The 13,303-nt window shown below is 47.0% G+C and overlaps 1 protein-coding gene across 2 annotated transcripts in view; it reads left to right on the top strand.

Annotated features, from left to right (window-relative positions):
- KPNA1 (karyopherin subunit alpha 1) overlaps positions 1-13,303 on the top strand; it is a 150,025-nt gene that overhangs the window by 122,396 nt on the left and 14,326 nt on the right. For both annotated transcript variants that reach the window (XM_074975300.1, XM_074975290.1), the window contains 2 exons: positions 7,394-7,521; positions 10,295-10,473. In XM_074975300.1, coding sequence (XP_074831401.1) covers positions 7,394-7,521; positions 10,295-10,473 — 307 coding nt within the window. The remainder of the gene's footprint in view (positions 1-7,393; positions 7,522-10,294; positions 10,474-13,303) is intronic.

Genomic DNA, 13,303 nt, shown 5'->3' with positions numbered 1-13,303 from the left:
CAGGTGCCTATGGGCCCTTCAAGAATGCCAGAAGTAGTTCATCATCCACATTTTGTCATCCATATTATAATTGTGACTCAATATCTAGTTAATTTATGTGCAAAGGCAACCAGATCTTTGTTTACCAAGATGCTCTTTTGACATGCTCTTCAGAACTGTCCTCACATGGTGGGAGTTTGTCCAATGACTTGCCCTTTTTAATGACTAGATTGAGGCACAAGCAATGTGTGGGTCCTCCTTTTCTTTCTTGCTCTGGTCATACAGCACTGCTACCAACTTCCATGCTGCAGAAATTGCAGCTTTTATGTCACTCTCTCCCAACTGGGCAAGATCTCTGAAACAGTAAGTTCCCTTTGTTTTGGCAACATTAAACACAGATTTTTTTTTCCCCCAGTACCAAAAAGTCATTACACAGAATCACATCCAGTTAATGCATGGTTTTCACAAAACTGTGAGGAGACCTCTTTTTAGGAGGTCAACTTCAGGGTAGGCCCTTAATCTGGGAGTCAGCTACTTGGAAAATTAACTTAACCCCTGTATAGATAGTGCTAGGTCGATGGGAGAATTCTCCCATTAACCTCACTAACACCCCTGTTGCTATAGGTAGCATCTTCACTGAAGTGCTATTGTGGCTCAACTGTAGCAGTGCAGCTGCACCACTGCAGCATTTTAAGTGTAGACAAGCCTAAGTCTTTAAACTTAAATGGTTAACAGGGAAGGGTCTTTAAGAAGAAAAGTTCCTTGAAAAGGTGGTGGTTTCTGAGTTTGGGAAAGAAGTTAACTCATATAAATATAAATCATATTAAAATGGCATTTTATATTAGTAAGTAGTTACAGCAAGGTCATTTGATTCTATATTTCTGCATATAGCTCTTGTGACAAAATGGCCAATGTTGGTATGGTGGATCCCACACTTTTCTTGGCAGGGGAGCTAGGACGCCACCCCTTGCCCCTGCTCTTGGGGCGCTGAGGGCCCTGCTAGTAGCCAGGGAAGGTGGTAGAGGAGGGAAGCGGGGAAGGGGTCTGGGTTTGCACCTCACTCTGAGCCGCAGCCCCTCTCAACCCTTGCAAGTTTCTTACCCTCTTCCCCCTTGGGTAGGGTTACCCTTGGTCCTTGACGCTGGGAGAGGGAGTCTCTGCCTTCCCTCCCTTCCTCTCTGATATTTCAATTCTCAGCAACACACCTCCAAACTCCAGTCCTCTCTCCTTGCACCACCTTGTCTGCCTGAAGCAGGGGTTTTCATTAGGTTCCTGACAGGTCCTTAATTGGCTACAGGTGCTCCAATTAATCTGTAGTAACCTTCCCTAGTTGACCGGGAACCATGCCTTAATTAGGCTAGGGCTTATATATCTCCCCTCAACCACTCACTCACAGGCCGAGTCCTTGAGGAGCGGGGTCCTCCCTTTGCCCTGCAGGTGAGCCATGCTCGCCTTGCTTCTGAAGGAGTGGGACCTCCGTGACCTTCGGAACTGGCATCCCATCTCACTCCTCAGCACAGACTATGAGATTGTAGTGAAGGCCATCTCGCTGCGGCTGGGGTCCGTGCTGGTGGATCTGGTCCACCCCAACCAGACCTACACTGTCCTGGGCCATACCATCTTTGACAATCTGTACTTGGTCCAAGATCTCTTGAAGTTCAGGTGTGGGGATGGTCTGTCGTTTGCCCTTCTGTCCCTGGATCAAGAGAAAGCATTCGACAGGGTGGACCATGGGTATCTCTTGGGCACTCTGCGGGCATTCAGTTTTGGGCCCCAGTTTGTGGGTTCTCTCCAGGTACTATACGCCTCTGGAGTATCTGGTCAGGCTCAGCTTCAGGCTCAGGGTGCATCAGGGGTGTCCACTGTCAGGCCACCTGTATGCTCCTTCAGTGGAGTCCTTCCTGTCTTCTCCGTCAGAGGTTCATGGGGTTGGTGCTCTGTGAGCCAGAGTTGTGGCTGGTCCTGTTGGCATATGCCAACGACATTCTCCTCATGGTCCAGGACCCAGGCGATCTGGTGCAGGTGGAGGCCTATCAGGCCATCTACTCAGCGGCCTCCTCCGCCCGGGTCAACTGGGTCAAGAGCTCTGGCCTGGTGGTTGGGGACGGGTGGCAGGCAAGCTCCCTCCCACCTGTGCTTCAAGCCATCCGGTGGAGCGCGGGTCCACTGTTCTATCTTGGCATTTAACTTTCTGCCATGTATCCTTCTCCACTTGAGAACTGGCTGGGGTTGGAGGGCAGGGTGTCTGAGTGGCTGCGAAAGTGGACAGGACTACCCTGGTGCCTCTCCCTGAGGGGGAGGGGACTGGTGCTCAACCAGCTAGTCCTGTTCATGCTCGGGCACTTGCTCAACACCCTGGTCCCAGCCCTGGGTTTCCTGGATGATATCCGGAAGCTGGTTCTGGAGTTCTTTTGGCCAGGGCTGCACTGGGTCTCTGCAGGGGCTCTCCATCTCCCCCTGGAGGAGGGAGGACAGGGCCTGACATGCTTGCGCACTCAGGTCCATGTCTTCCACCTCTGGCCCTGCAGAGACCCCTCTATGGTGCAGGTAGTCCGGCTTGGAGCACTTTGGCGCATACCTTCCTGTGCCACTTCCAAGGGCTCCCATGTGACTTGCAGCTCCTTTATCTCCATGGAGAAAGTCTTCCGCAAGACCTCTCTGGGCTACCAGTCTTCTACCAGGACCTTCTCCTGACCTGGAAGCGGTTTCGGCGACCAGGTCAGTGGCAGCTACCAAGGAGGCAGATCTCCTCGTGGAGCCCCTGCTACACAATCCCCAACTTCGTGTGCAGGTGGCGGGGTCCCCCTCAATGCAACAGAGGTTGGTCCTGGTAGAAGTCACCAGAGTCCGAGACTTCCTGGACTACGACTAGGGAGACTGGGTGGATCATCCCCGGACGCTCGCTCAGCGCATGGGGCTCTCCACCCTTCGTACTCCGCAGCACGTACTTCAGAAGGTGAGGGCAGCCTTACTGCCCACTGCTCAGGTTTATCTTGACCAGGTCCTGCGGAAGGGTTCTCCCTGCCCACCCTACACTCCAGGCCCTCCGGACCTTTTCATCGGGCACCTGCCCCGTGAGACACCCCTTCGGCCCCCGAACCTGTCCCACCCGTACACCACGAGCCGGCTGCACGATTTGCAGCTGGTTCGCTTCCGGACTGTGCCGAGGAAACATCTTTACACACTCATGCTTCACATCCTTCATTTCCTCACCCTTGTGTCCCGCCCCAATATGAAGTGGCAGGACCTATTGCCACCTGTTGAGGGTGGGCCAACGTATATTCTACCCCAGTCCCAAGGCCCGCCTGGGATATTAGTTGGTGGCTCCTCCACAGAGGCGTGAGCATGGGTGTGTACTTGATGCGGTTCACCCCTGTTCCTGACGCCTGCCCCTTTTGCAGCGTGAGGGAGACCCTGGTGCATGTATACCTGGCTCCTCCTGACCATCCTTTTAAATTTCTGGCTGCATTTTTCCCCTCACCTTTTCATATACTCACACCATATCCATGGCCCCACAAAGTCACGGGACCCCCTTGTCAGCCTCTTCCTAGTGCTGGTCAAAGTAGCCATCTATAAGACCAGGGAGAGGAGGTTCACTAAGCGGGTTTCCTGTGACTGTGGGGCCTATTTCCGATCCTGCCTTTGCTCACATATCCAGGCAGAGTTCCTCTGGGCGGCGTCCGATGGCTCCCTTGACACCTTCGAGGAGCAGTGAGCGCTGTCCGGGGTTCTCTGCTCGGTATCCCCTTCAGGTTCCCTTTGTTTGACCCTTTGACTTTCACACCTGCCCCTGTTAAATAATTATGGGGGGGGGGGGGCAACTAAAAATGTGAGTTCCTGGACCTTGTGAATCCTCCCCTAAGGCTGGGGGAGGGCCCTTTAGCAATGGGCAGGTGCAATTGGCCGGAACCCAATAGGACCACTCTCCCACTACTCCCTGGACCTGCTGTATCACACTGTTCACATAGCAATATCATCAGGGAACGGTCACATAAAATGTTTGCATTTAAATACAGCATATTCACAAATAACTTAAAAGCTTGTTCTATTTTAAATATTTGGAGAATAAAGAGAAGTTTTCACCTTTAAATGGAATCATGAGCTAATAACTTCTATCAAACATTTCCCAACTATCAGTTTTCTCCTTAAAGTATTCATTCTTTTTATGACTGTGTTTATAAAAAGTTAATTTTAATAAGAATTTCTAGGAATATTTGTTAGTGAGATGTGTTTTTAAACAAAACTAAGGTTCTCTTTACAGAGAGGAGGGAAGGGGATGGAGAGTTTAGAAAGCGATAGAGGCCCTTAACTTATGTTTTATGGCTTTGGTAATGTATCCGACACACCGCTCCTTTTTGGGTTAACTTAAATAAAAAATAAATCTTTGCCTTATGTTTTAGAAAGAAATCTGCATATGAAAAAATTTTTTAGGATGTTTTCTTGAAATAGAGATTGTGTGCCTGGCAAACTGGAAGTCTTTAAAATGTGTCCTGGTTTTTAAGACTTTTTTTTTTTTAATAAACTAGATTGCTCCTATATGTATACCTTATTATTTGTAGTAATTACCTTAAAAGTTTGCAGTTAAAGACTCCTATCAAATATTCTGTGAAAGGTACAAATTACAGTTATTTATATGTATTTTTTTTAATATACTGTATATGTTAGAAGCAAAACTGAAGTTGTAAAGTTGCATTCCAGGGTCTGTGTAAATAGATTTGGAGGTCACAAATAGAGTTTTTTTTTTTTTTCCTAGAGAGTTTTCATCTTTGATACTTTCAAAGCCTTGGGTATATGCCTGCAACTCAAGATATGTCTGGGTATGGCTACACTTCAAACTTGTTATAATTCTCAGCTCAAGGAGACACTCGCACTAGCTCAGATTGATCTAGTTCACTAAAAATAAAGTGTAGCCACGGAGATGCCCTGAGTCTCATGGTCCCACGGTCTCCAACAGGATTGAAGTGTAGACATACCCTCAGTGACAGAAAAAGGATTCCTAAGAATTTCTTTCATTAGTTTACACCCTTTTACATCACAGAAGCAACCCAAAAAAAAGCATGGGCATATGAGCCGGCATGGTTTGAACATACTTTCAATTATGTTGATTGAAAGTATCATAAAATTCAGTGAAGGCAAATTTATAATGTATAAGACTATAATAATGTTACTAACCATTTTTGCATCAATATTGATTCAAAACATTTTCAAGAATGTTGCTATTCACTTCACGAAAAGAGCAATGGTATCACGGGCAGAGAGATCTTACAGTGAGATCTGCAGGACTACTGTATGGTCTTCCATCCCCATTCTCTCCTTTACAGATGCAGAGTTTGGCAGAAGGTGTTATGGAATGTGGTGCCCTAGTAACCCTTAAGTTCTTTTTCTATTTCTGCATGGTTAAATTGAATCCTTCCTCCATCCCAATAGATGATTTTACTGCTTTCCGCTATCCACTATGAAGGCTAACAGATGTGGCGAGGATGGAGAATGAAAAATATCAGTCTCTCTTTGTGAATTTTCTTTCTAGAATCTTTTGTCAGGCTCCCTTTTATGACTGCGTTTGTCCAGAGTGTTTCTGATTATTGCTCACATGTTAAGTACTTTTGAAAGGGAATTGTGTGTTCCTAGAGGAAATATTTAAATTTCTTGTCAAGGCCATACTGCAAATGGTTTCAGTTGAATAGGACTTTATAACATGTATTCGGTTAGTATTTTTCTTCTTTGAAAATTATCCTTTTAGAGTGTTCTTCCTGAGGGACACTCCTAAGCCCATGCTCAGAGTCAAAGATCTGGTCTGCCTCCAGCTGTTGTAGAGATGGGGAACATCCCCACTGGGAAGACTCTCTGACATGAAGGATTCCAGACAGAAAAGTCAGAGCCAAGGCTGAGTTTTTCCATCCCTCAGCAATCCACTGGATTTGGGTGTGCTTAGTTTAAAAAAAAAAAAAAAGTTGAGTAGAATTCCAGGTTTAGTTTGTAGGGTTAGGTGGAAATAGTCTCTGAATATGTGTACGGAATGAAGCAAGGGCTCCTGCCTCAATGATTGGTCATGCTGTGTTGGATTCCTAGAAAATTCCAAGCAAAAAATAATAAAAAAAAATGCTGTGCTTCCACTGTGAAGCATCTTGAGGTGGAAAATGCTGGAGTTATGGTGTAACAATTCTGCTCCCTTTTTGAATATGTATTATGATAGCCTTTACATGGTTTCTTACCATTGTTACTCCAGGACCACTGATTGCCTTATTCAGTGCACAGGTTGGATGGTAAATGAAGCAGTGTTCCACCCGACCCGTGACTCATTTGCTACAGGGGATGGCTGGTGAAAAGTGAGTGAGATATGATGCCTCATATTAAACAAACGGTAAAAATAAATAGAGAGGTCTGAAGAAGAGCTCGAAAGCTTGTCTTTCACCAACAGAAGTTGGTCCAATGAAACATATTGCCTCACAAACCTTGTCTCTCCAACACAGGGACCAACACAGGTAAAAAATAAATATTGAACAAGCTGCCCCATTCACTGAGTACCATGCATCCAGTGCACTGAATATAGCTTTTTTTTTTCTCTTTTTTTAATGCAGTATTAAACGTGTTGGGATCCCCTGTACGTAGATCTCTGAAAAGGAATTAGGTTTGTCTGAGATTATTTGTCTTTCACAATTCCATGCATACTTACATTTTTAGATGGTAGTTTTGCAAATGAATCCTAAGTTGCTGCTCTCATTTAAAAATCTATACATAAGTGTTTCAGAGACTTGTCCTAATGCTTGAGGTTAAACCAGTTTCCAGCTGGTTTCATTTGTCAATTAATGCAAAAGGCTTTTTTCCCAGGGAAAATTACCTGAACTTTGAATTATTTACAAAATATATGGGTGACCAACGTTAGTTTGATGTGTTAAACAGTTGACCATCATAATGGATAAGTATTGCTTTGCCTTTCAATCATGAGAGAATCTATTGATATATATACACTCCTTTTGTGTGGGTTTTTCATCTAGCGATACGTTTTCTCTATGCTCTATTGTCTCACCCTATGGCAATTTTGTGTGACACAGAGATATTATTCTTTCTCCTGTATTTTTTTGGTATAATGACTTTACAGTTGAATGGCTTGCCACCTGGAACAATAATGTAAAATACAATACTCCATTGCTAATAAGGCCTGATTCAGTAATACATCAGGTACCATAGTTATTTCAGTTGCATTGGTTTTGAAAAGCTGGTAGAATGAGCATAGATTTGAACGATAGCTGGGGTTATGAATGTAAGGTTGAAGATTGCTGATTGACCCTTAAGAAGGCATCTTGCATTGTTTACTGCATTGTACTGAGCTTTGGAAGTAGATGTCTCAGGGCAAGAAAGTTGTATTTCTATTTGTAGTTGACACACTTAACTTGTGTGTCATTTCCTTTTGCAGACTGTCATAGATGCCCACATTTTCCCAGCCCTCATAAATATTTTACAAACTGCTGAATTTCGGACAAGGAAAGAAGCTGCTTGGGCAATAACAAATGCAACATCTGGAGGCTCTGCTGAACAGATCAAGTAAGTAGCAGTGAAAATTGCTCTGAACGTTTAAATGGATGTAATGTTTATGTGAAAGGTACCATACTAAGAGCCCTGGACCTGGAAAGCCTTTCTTGAGAACAGACAGTTGAAGTGCCCAATTTCCCTGTGCGGTCTGTTTCCAGTATATCTCACTCCTCTGGAGTGGTCAGAGGCCACTTCTGGAGTTGAATTCAGTTATGAATGGTCCATTCAATCCTTGGCCTTGGCTGAGAGTCACCCATGAGAGAACCAGTTGTGAGGCTGGTGCTTGTAACAGAAATCTCTCTCCTTTCACCTAGCTCATTTCACACAGTCCATCACAATCTGAATGTAACAACTTTTCAATAAACCTGCACTAGACTCATAACTGGTGAACTGGAGAAGAATGGTTCAAAGGCCCATTTCCAACCCCCTGAGCCTGCCAATCCCTGGTACATTGTTCTTCCTGGTTTATGTACGTGAACAAACCCTGCTCAAATGCAATCTCGGTTTCTACATTTTTAAAGCTGAGTTGGTGGAGGCCCACATAGATGATACTTTACCCAAGTGAGTCAGTATCTTACCTAGTGTGGCAGAGCTCCGACCTTGTCCCTGTGGGTCCCATGCTTCCAGGCGGTTTATGCTAGCTTCAGAGGCTCACTGCAACTCTCCACATAGCCCTTCTCTCTCTGGGGCCAGGGATACAGTCTGCTGAGCCCTTTTCATCATAAGCCAGCAAGGAGGTTGGTGAGAGAACTCCTACAGTCTCTGTTGCTCCTACGGCCTCATGCTAAAACAGTTTAGCCTCCTGTCCTGACAGGGGCTTGTTTTCCCTTCCTAGGAGGTGTTTCTATAGTGGTGGGTTGGGGGGAACCCAGACCCACCCTCTACTCTGGGTTCCGGCCCAGGGACCCTAATGGTAGCAATTGTTGGCAGCCAACCTTTCACTGCCAGAGTTGCTACATTTCCCTGGGCCACTTCCCCACAGCTCTCCTGATTCTCCCTTCTTTACCCTTACCTTAGGGCTCCCTTACCTATGACTTGAGGGTGTCTTCATTAACCAGCCCTTCAGCCAAACTTCCTCTCCCTCGGCTCTCCTCTGCCTGACTGGAGTGAGCCCTTTTATAGTATCAGAGGGGCCTTCATTAGAGTCAGGTGGTCACATTAGCTTAATGGCCTCACCTGACTCTTTGCAGATTAATTGGAGTCAGGTGTTCTCATTAGCCTGGAGCAGCCCCTTCTCTGGTCAGTCAGGGGACAGAAAACTGTTAATCCAGTGGCCAGTATATCTGCCTTCTGCTACTCTGCTGTAAACCAGGGTGAGGAGGTTGGCCGATGGAGTCTCCTGCGACTGCGGGGCCTATTTCCGATCCTCAGTCCGTTCACGCCTCCGGGCAGAGTTCCTCTGGGCGGCGTCCACCGACTCCCTTGATGCCTTTGAGGAGCGGTGGGCGCTGTCCGGGGTCCTCTGCTCGGTGTCCCCGTCCGGTTCCCTTTTTTTGACCCTTTGACCGCACTCCCGTTCCTGTTCTTCATTAGTTGTCCCACGTAATCATTTGGTTTCTAGGTCCTGTGGATCCCCCCCTTAGGCTGGGGGGGGATCCTTTAGCAGTGGGCGAGCTTTGCCCGCCCACTTCCTGGATCCCAATAGGCTACTCTGCTGTAAACCAGGGTGAGGAGGTTGGCCGATGGAGTCTCCTGCGACTGCGGGGCCTATTTCCGATCCTCAGTCCGTTCACGCCTCCGGGCAGAGTTCCTCTGGGCGGCGTCCACCGACTCCCTTGACGCCTTTGAGGAGCGGTGGGCGCTGTCCGGGGTCCTCTGCTCGGTGTCCCCGTCCGGTTCCCTTTTTTTGACCTTTTGACCGCACTCCCGTTCCTGTTCTTCATTAGTTGTCCCACGTAATCATTTGGTTTCTAGGTCCTGTGGATCCCCCCCTTAGGCTGGGGGGGGATCCTTTAGCAGTGGGCGAGCTTTGCCCGCCCACTTCCTGGATCCCAATAGGGCTACTCTGCTGTAACTGCGGAGCCTATTTCCGATCCTCTGTCCGTTCACGCCTCCGGGCAGAGTTCCTCTGGGTGGCGTCCACTGACTCCCTTGACGCCTTTGAGGAGCGGTGGGCGCTGTCCGGGGTTCTCTGCTCGGTGTCCCCGTCCGGTTCCCTTCGTTTGACCCTTTGACTGCACTCCTGTCCCTGTTGTTCATTAGTTGTCCCCCGTAATTACTTGGTTTCCCAGGTCCTGTCGATCTCCCCCTTAGGCTGGGGGGGGATCCTTTAGCAGTGGGCGAGCTTCGCCCGCCCACTTCCTGGATCCCAATAAGGCTACTCTGCTGTAACTGCGGGGCCTATTTCCGATCCTCTGTCCGTTCACGCCTCCGGGCAGAGTTCCTCTGGGCAGCGTCTACTGATTCCCTTGACGCCTTTGAGGAGCGGTGGGCGCTGTCCGGGGTTCTCTGCTCGGTGTCCCCATCCGGTTCCCTTCGTTTGACCCTTTGACCGCACTCCCGTCCCTGTTGTTCATTAGTTGTCCCCCGTAATTACTTGGTTTCCCAGGTCTTGTGGATCCCCCCCTTAGGCTGGGGAGGGATCCTTTAGCAGTGGGCGAGCTTCGCCCGCCCACTTCCTGGATCCCAATAAGGCTACTCTGCTGTACCCAACTGGCCTGGGTCTGTCACACTAGTTGTTTTGTTCTCAGTCCTCTACACTAAACACTGGACAGTACGGCCTCATAAATTACACAGGTTACCTTAATCCAAACGATTGACCATGTTTGTGTATGGTGTTTTTCAGATACTTAGTAGAACTGGGATGTATCAAACCGCTTTGTGACCTCCTTACAGTAATGGACTCAAAGATTGTGCAGGTGGCACTGAATGGGCTGGAGAATATCCTGAGACTTGGAGAGCAGGAAGCCAAGCGCAGTGGCACTGGCATTAATCCCTACTGCGCTCTTATTGAAGAAGCATACGGTAAGAGCATAATCTCTGTAGAGGATAGGTGTTAGATGGCAGTAATCAGGAGCCCTTTGGGTATTCAGCAGCCCGGGAGCTGTGCTTTTGAGTACTTCATTATCATCACTTGTCGTAACCCCCTGAAAAAGAACTTTTCCTAGGCAAGTGTCCATCCATCATTGTGCTCCAACTCCTGGTTTAGCTCTGCCCACAGACAGCTTGGAGGAAGTTGTGACATAGCCATGGTACAGCCTATACTAATGAGTAGCTTGTCACTCCTGCCTTCTTACCTTGGGTGCCCATTACACCTCTTTGCTGCTCTAGCTTCCAGTCTGGACTGATCATAAACAGCATCCAGCATGTAAGTCACTCCCAGCTGTGTCTGTGTGTGAGCTGCAGCCAGCCAGCCCCACCTTGGCTCTTACCAGTCTTGGGTATAGTACAGGGTGACCCCAACTCACTCCCAATCTTAGATTTCCCCCCAGAAATATATGTCCTGTACTGTCCAGCCCACTCCTAGACAATACAAGTACATTAAATCCGTTACTTCTTGAAGATAATAATATGCCAGTTTATTATTCCAAATAGTTCATCAGACACTTCATTGATTCCTCCTGGTTATAGTGTCAGTCCCCCTCTTGGAAAACATTTTCAGCTGAGATTCAGAAGACTGTGTGTCTATGTGTAAGGATATTCCCTGCAAGTTTTCCCCTCTGTTTGAACTCCCTTCCTGCTTGATGACTCTTGATGATTTACTGCTTAAATGCAAATTAAGCAGAACACACCTTCTTTTGTTTGAGGCAGGCCTGTTTGCCAACCTTAGTTTGGAATATGTGTTAATAACATTGTACAGGGAAATCCTATAACTTCATATACACTGTTGCCACACGTTTTATCAGGACAATATTGACCAGCAAATTATGAGTTTTCAGATGATACCTTACAAGACCTATATTATACAAAGATTATTACAATAGTGTTTAGGGTGTGGACACAGATACATTCTGTCACAGCGGTATATGCACATTAACTTTTTACTCTGTTTGTGCCAATTATGGGTACATCTATACAGCACACTAAGTTAGATCTCAGATGTAGATTTGAAGCCAAGCCCCCCTTCCATCCACCCAGAAATTAGTTTGGCTTGAGTCAATAACCCCTCTTGACTCAGTCCAGTGGACACTGCTGGGGAGGAGAGGGGGAGGTCAGAGCCTGAATCCCACTGTGATGTGGTTCAGAGCCCAAGCATTTTGCAGTGTGGATGCAGCTCAGGTCTGGGTCACCAGACTTGTATCTGGAGAGTTTGCCAACACTATCCCTGAATCACCTGGGGCTGTGCTTCCGAGCCCTTCAATTCAGAAGCAACTTCCTGGTTTAAAAACAGCTGCTCGATGTTTAACCCTTCATTTCCATGTGGACTGCTCACCTGGAAACAACAAACACAGTCAGAACTCGTGTATTTGCTGTGGCCAGCAGCAAGATGAAGTCCTGCATCAAGTGAGTGGCTAGCTGGCCAGAGGAACGCAGATGGATTCTAGTTAAACTCTGACGTGAGGCAAGCAAGACATTTGACTTCAGTAAGAGCATGAAAAATAACCATGTATAAAAATAATATACGAGCGACTGGCAGCCTTGGAGATCGACTGGACGGCAGATCAATGCAGAGGGTGGATCAAGAGGCTGAGACTACCAGAAAGTCAAGAATGCTAATGACAATTCTGGGACTCCTTGTCTTCCTGTCTCTTTTACAAGGAATTTTGCCATGTACTGGGAACTGCTCTGAGCCCCAGTGGTGCATGACACTGCTGAGTGACAATGGCGACCTTATAACCCCCATGTTACAGGCACCACCTGAGGAGAACAAGCTGCCAGATAAAGAGCAAGAAGTCACACTGGAGCTGAGACTGGTAACCAAAGAAGCCATGGTGCTGGAGCAGCTACAGCATATTGTGTGTCCGTACTCAGAGGACCTGTTCGGGGACACCCCTATGGAGCAGTACCCTGCAGAACTGGTATCAGAACAAGTGCCGGAGCCTGGTAAGTTTTTGCTGCCCATGTTTGTTTTTATTAGTATATGATAGGGAAGGATTTCCAGCTTATGAGTCTATTAAATTATTAATACAACCCAGGATTTCTGTGCATTTCAATCAGGATGGGACCCATGCCGTTCCACTTAGGGCCCACCCCCCACCTTCTCCACTGCCACATTGGAGTCAAAATGGACACAGTAAAAGGAGGAAAAATTACACAACCAATTATGAAATTTTTACTAGTTACTCGCTGATTGGTGTATGTATATGGGTTGGTGCTCCACAATTCACAGCCTCACAAACCCCTCCCATGTAATACAGCACATCTTATAAATGGGCCGTGCACAAACTATTCCCAAATGCCTGTGAATTGATTCCCAGAAAACTGGGCTGTTATGAGTCCAACCAAAACTGTGGTGTGTGTTTGGTCCATTGCGGACTTTAACGCATGAGTCTAAACTACAGCAGAGTCGTGTCAGTCTTAGGATTCCCAATGAATGGCAGCAAGTTGGGTGTTTGCATGGATACAGGGTGCTAACAAGGAGGCTGTACCGCATCTTCATGCAAATTCAGTGTCTTGTTGATTTTTATCACTAATTTTCACCATTTCTGGCTGGTGATGAAAGTAGACTTCTCACGGAATAGGAACTCCAGACAGTCTGTTGCATTCCAGGACAGGGCATACTTATTAGGTCCCGCTTTATAAGTTATGAGCCCCCTCTCTCTCCATTCTGCAATGTGGTATTCATAGAATCATAGAATCTCAGAGTTGGAAGGGACCTCAGGAGGTCATCTAGTCCAACCCTCTGTTCAAAGCA

Source organism: Natator depressus, chromosome 1, assembly GCF_965152275.1.
Source record: "Natator depressus isolate rNatDep1 chromosome 1, rNatDep2.hap1, whole genome shotgun sequence".
NCBI classification, from domain to species: domain Eukaryota; kingdom Metazoa; phylum Chordata; order Testudines; family Cheloniidae; genus Natator; species Natator depressus.
This window is presented reverse-complemented; position numbering and strand designations above follow the sequence as displayed.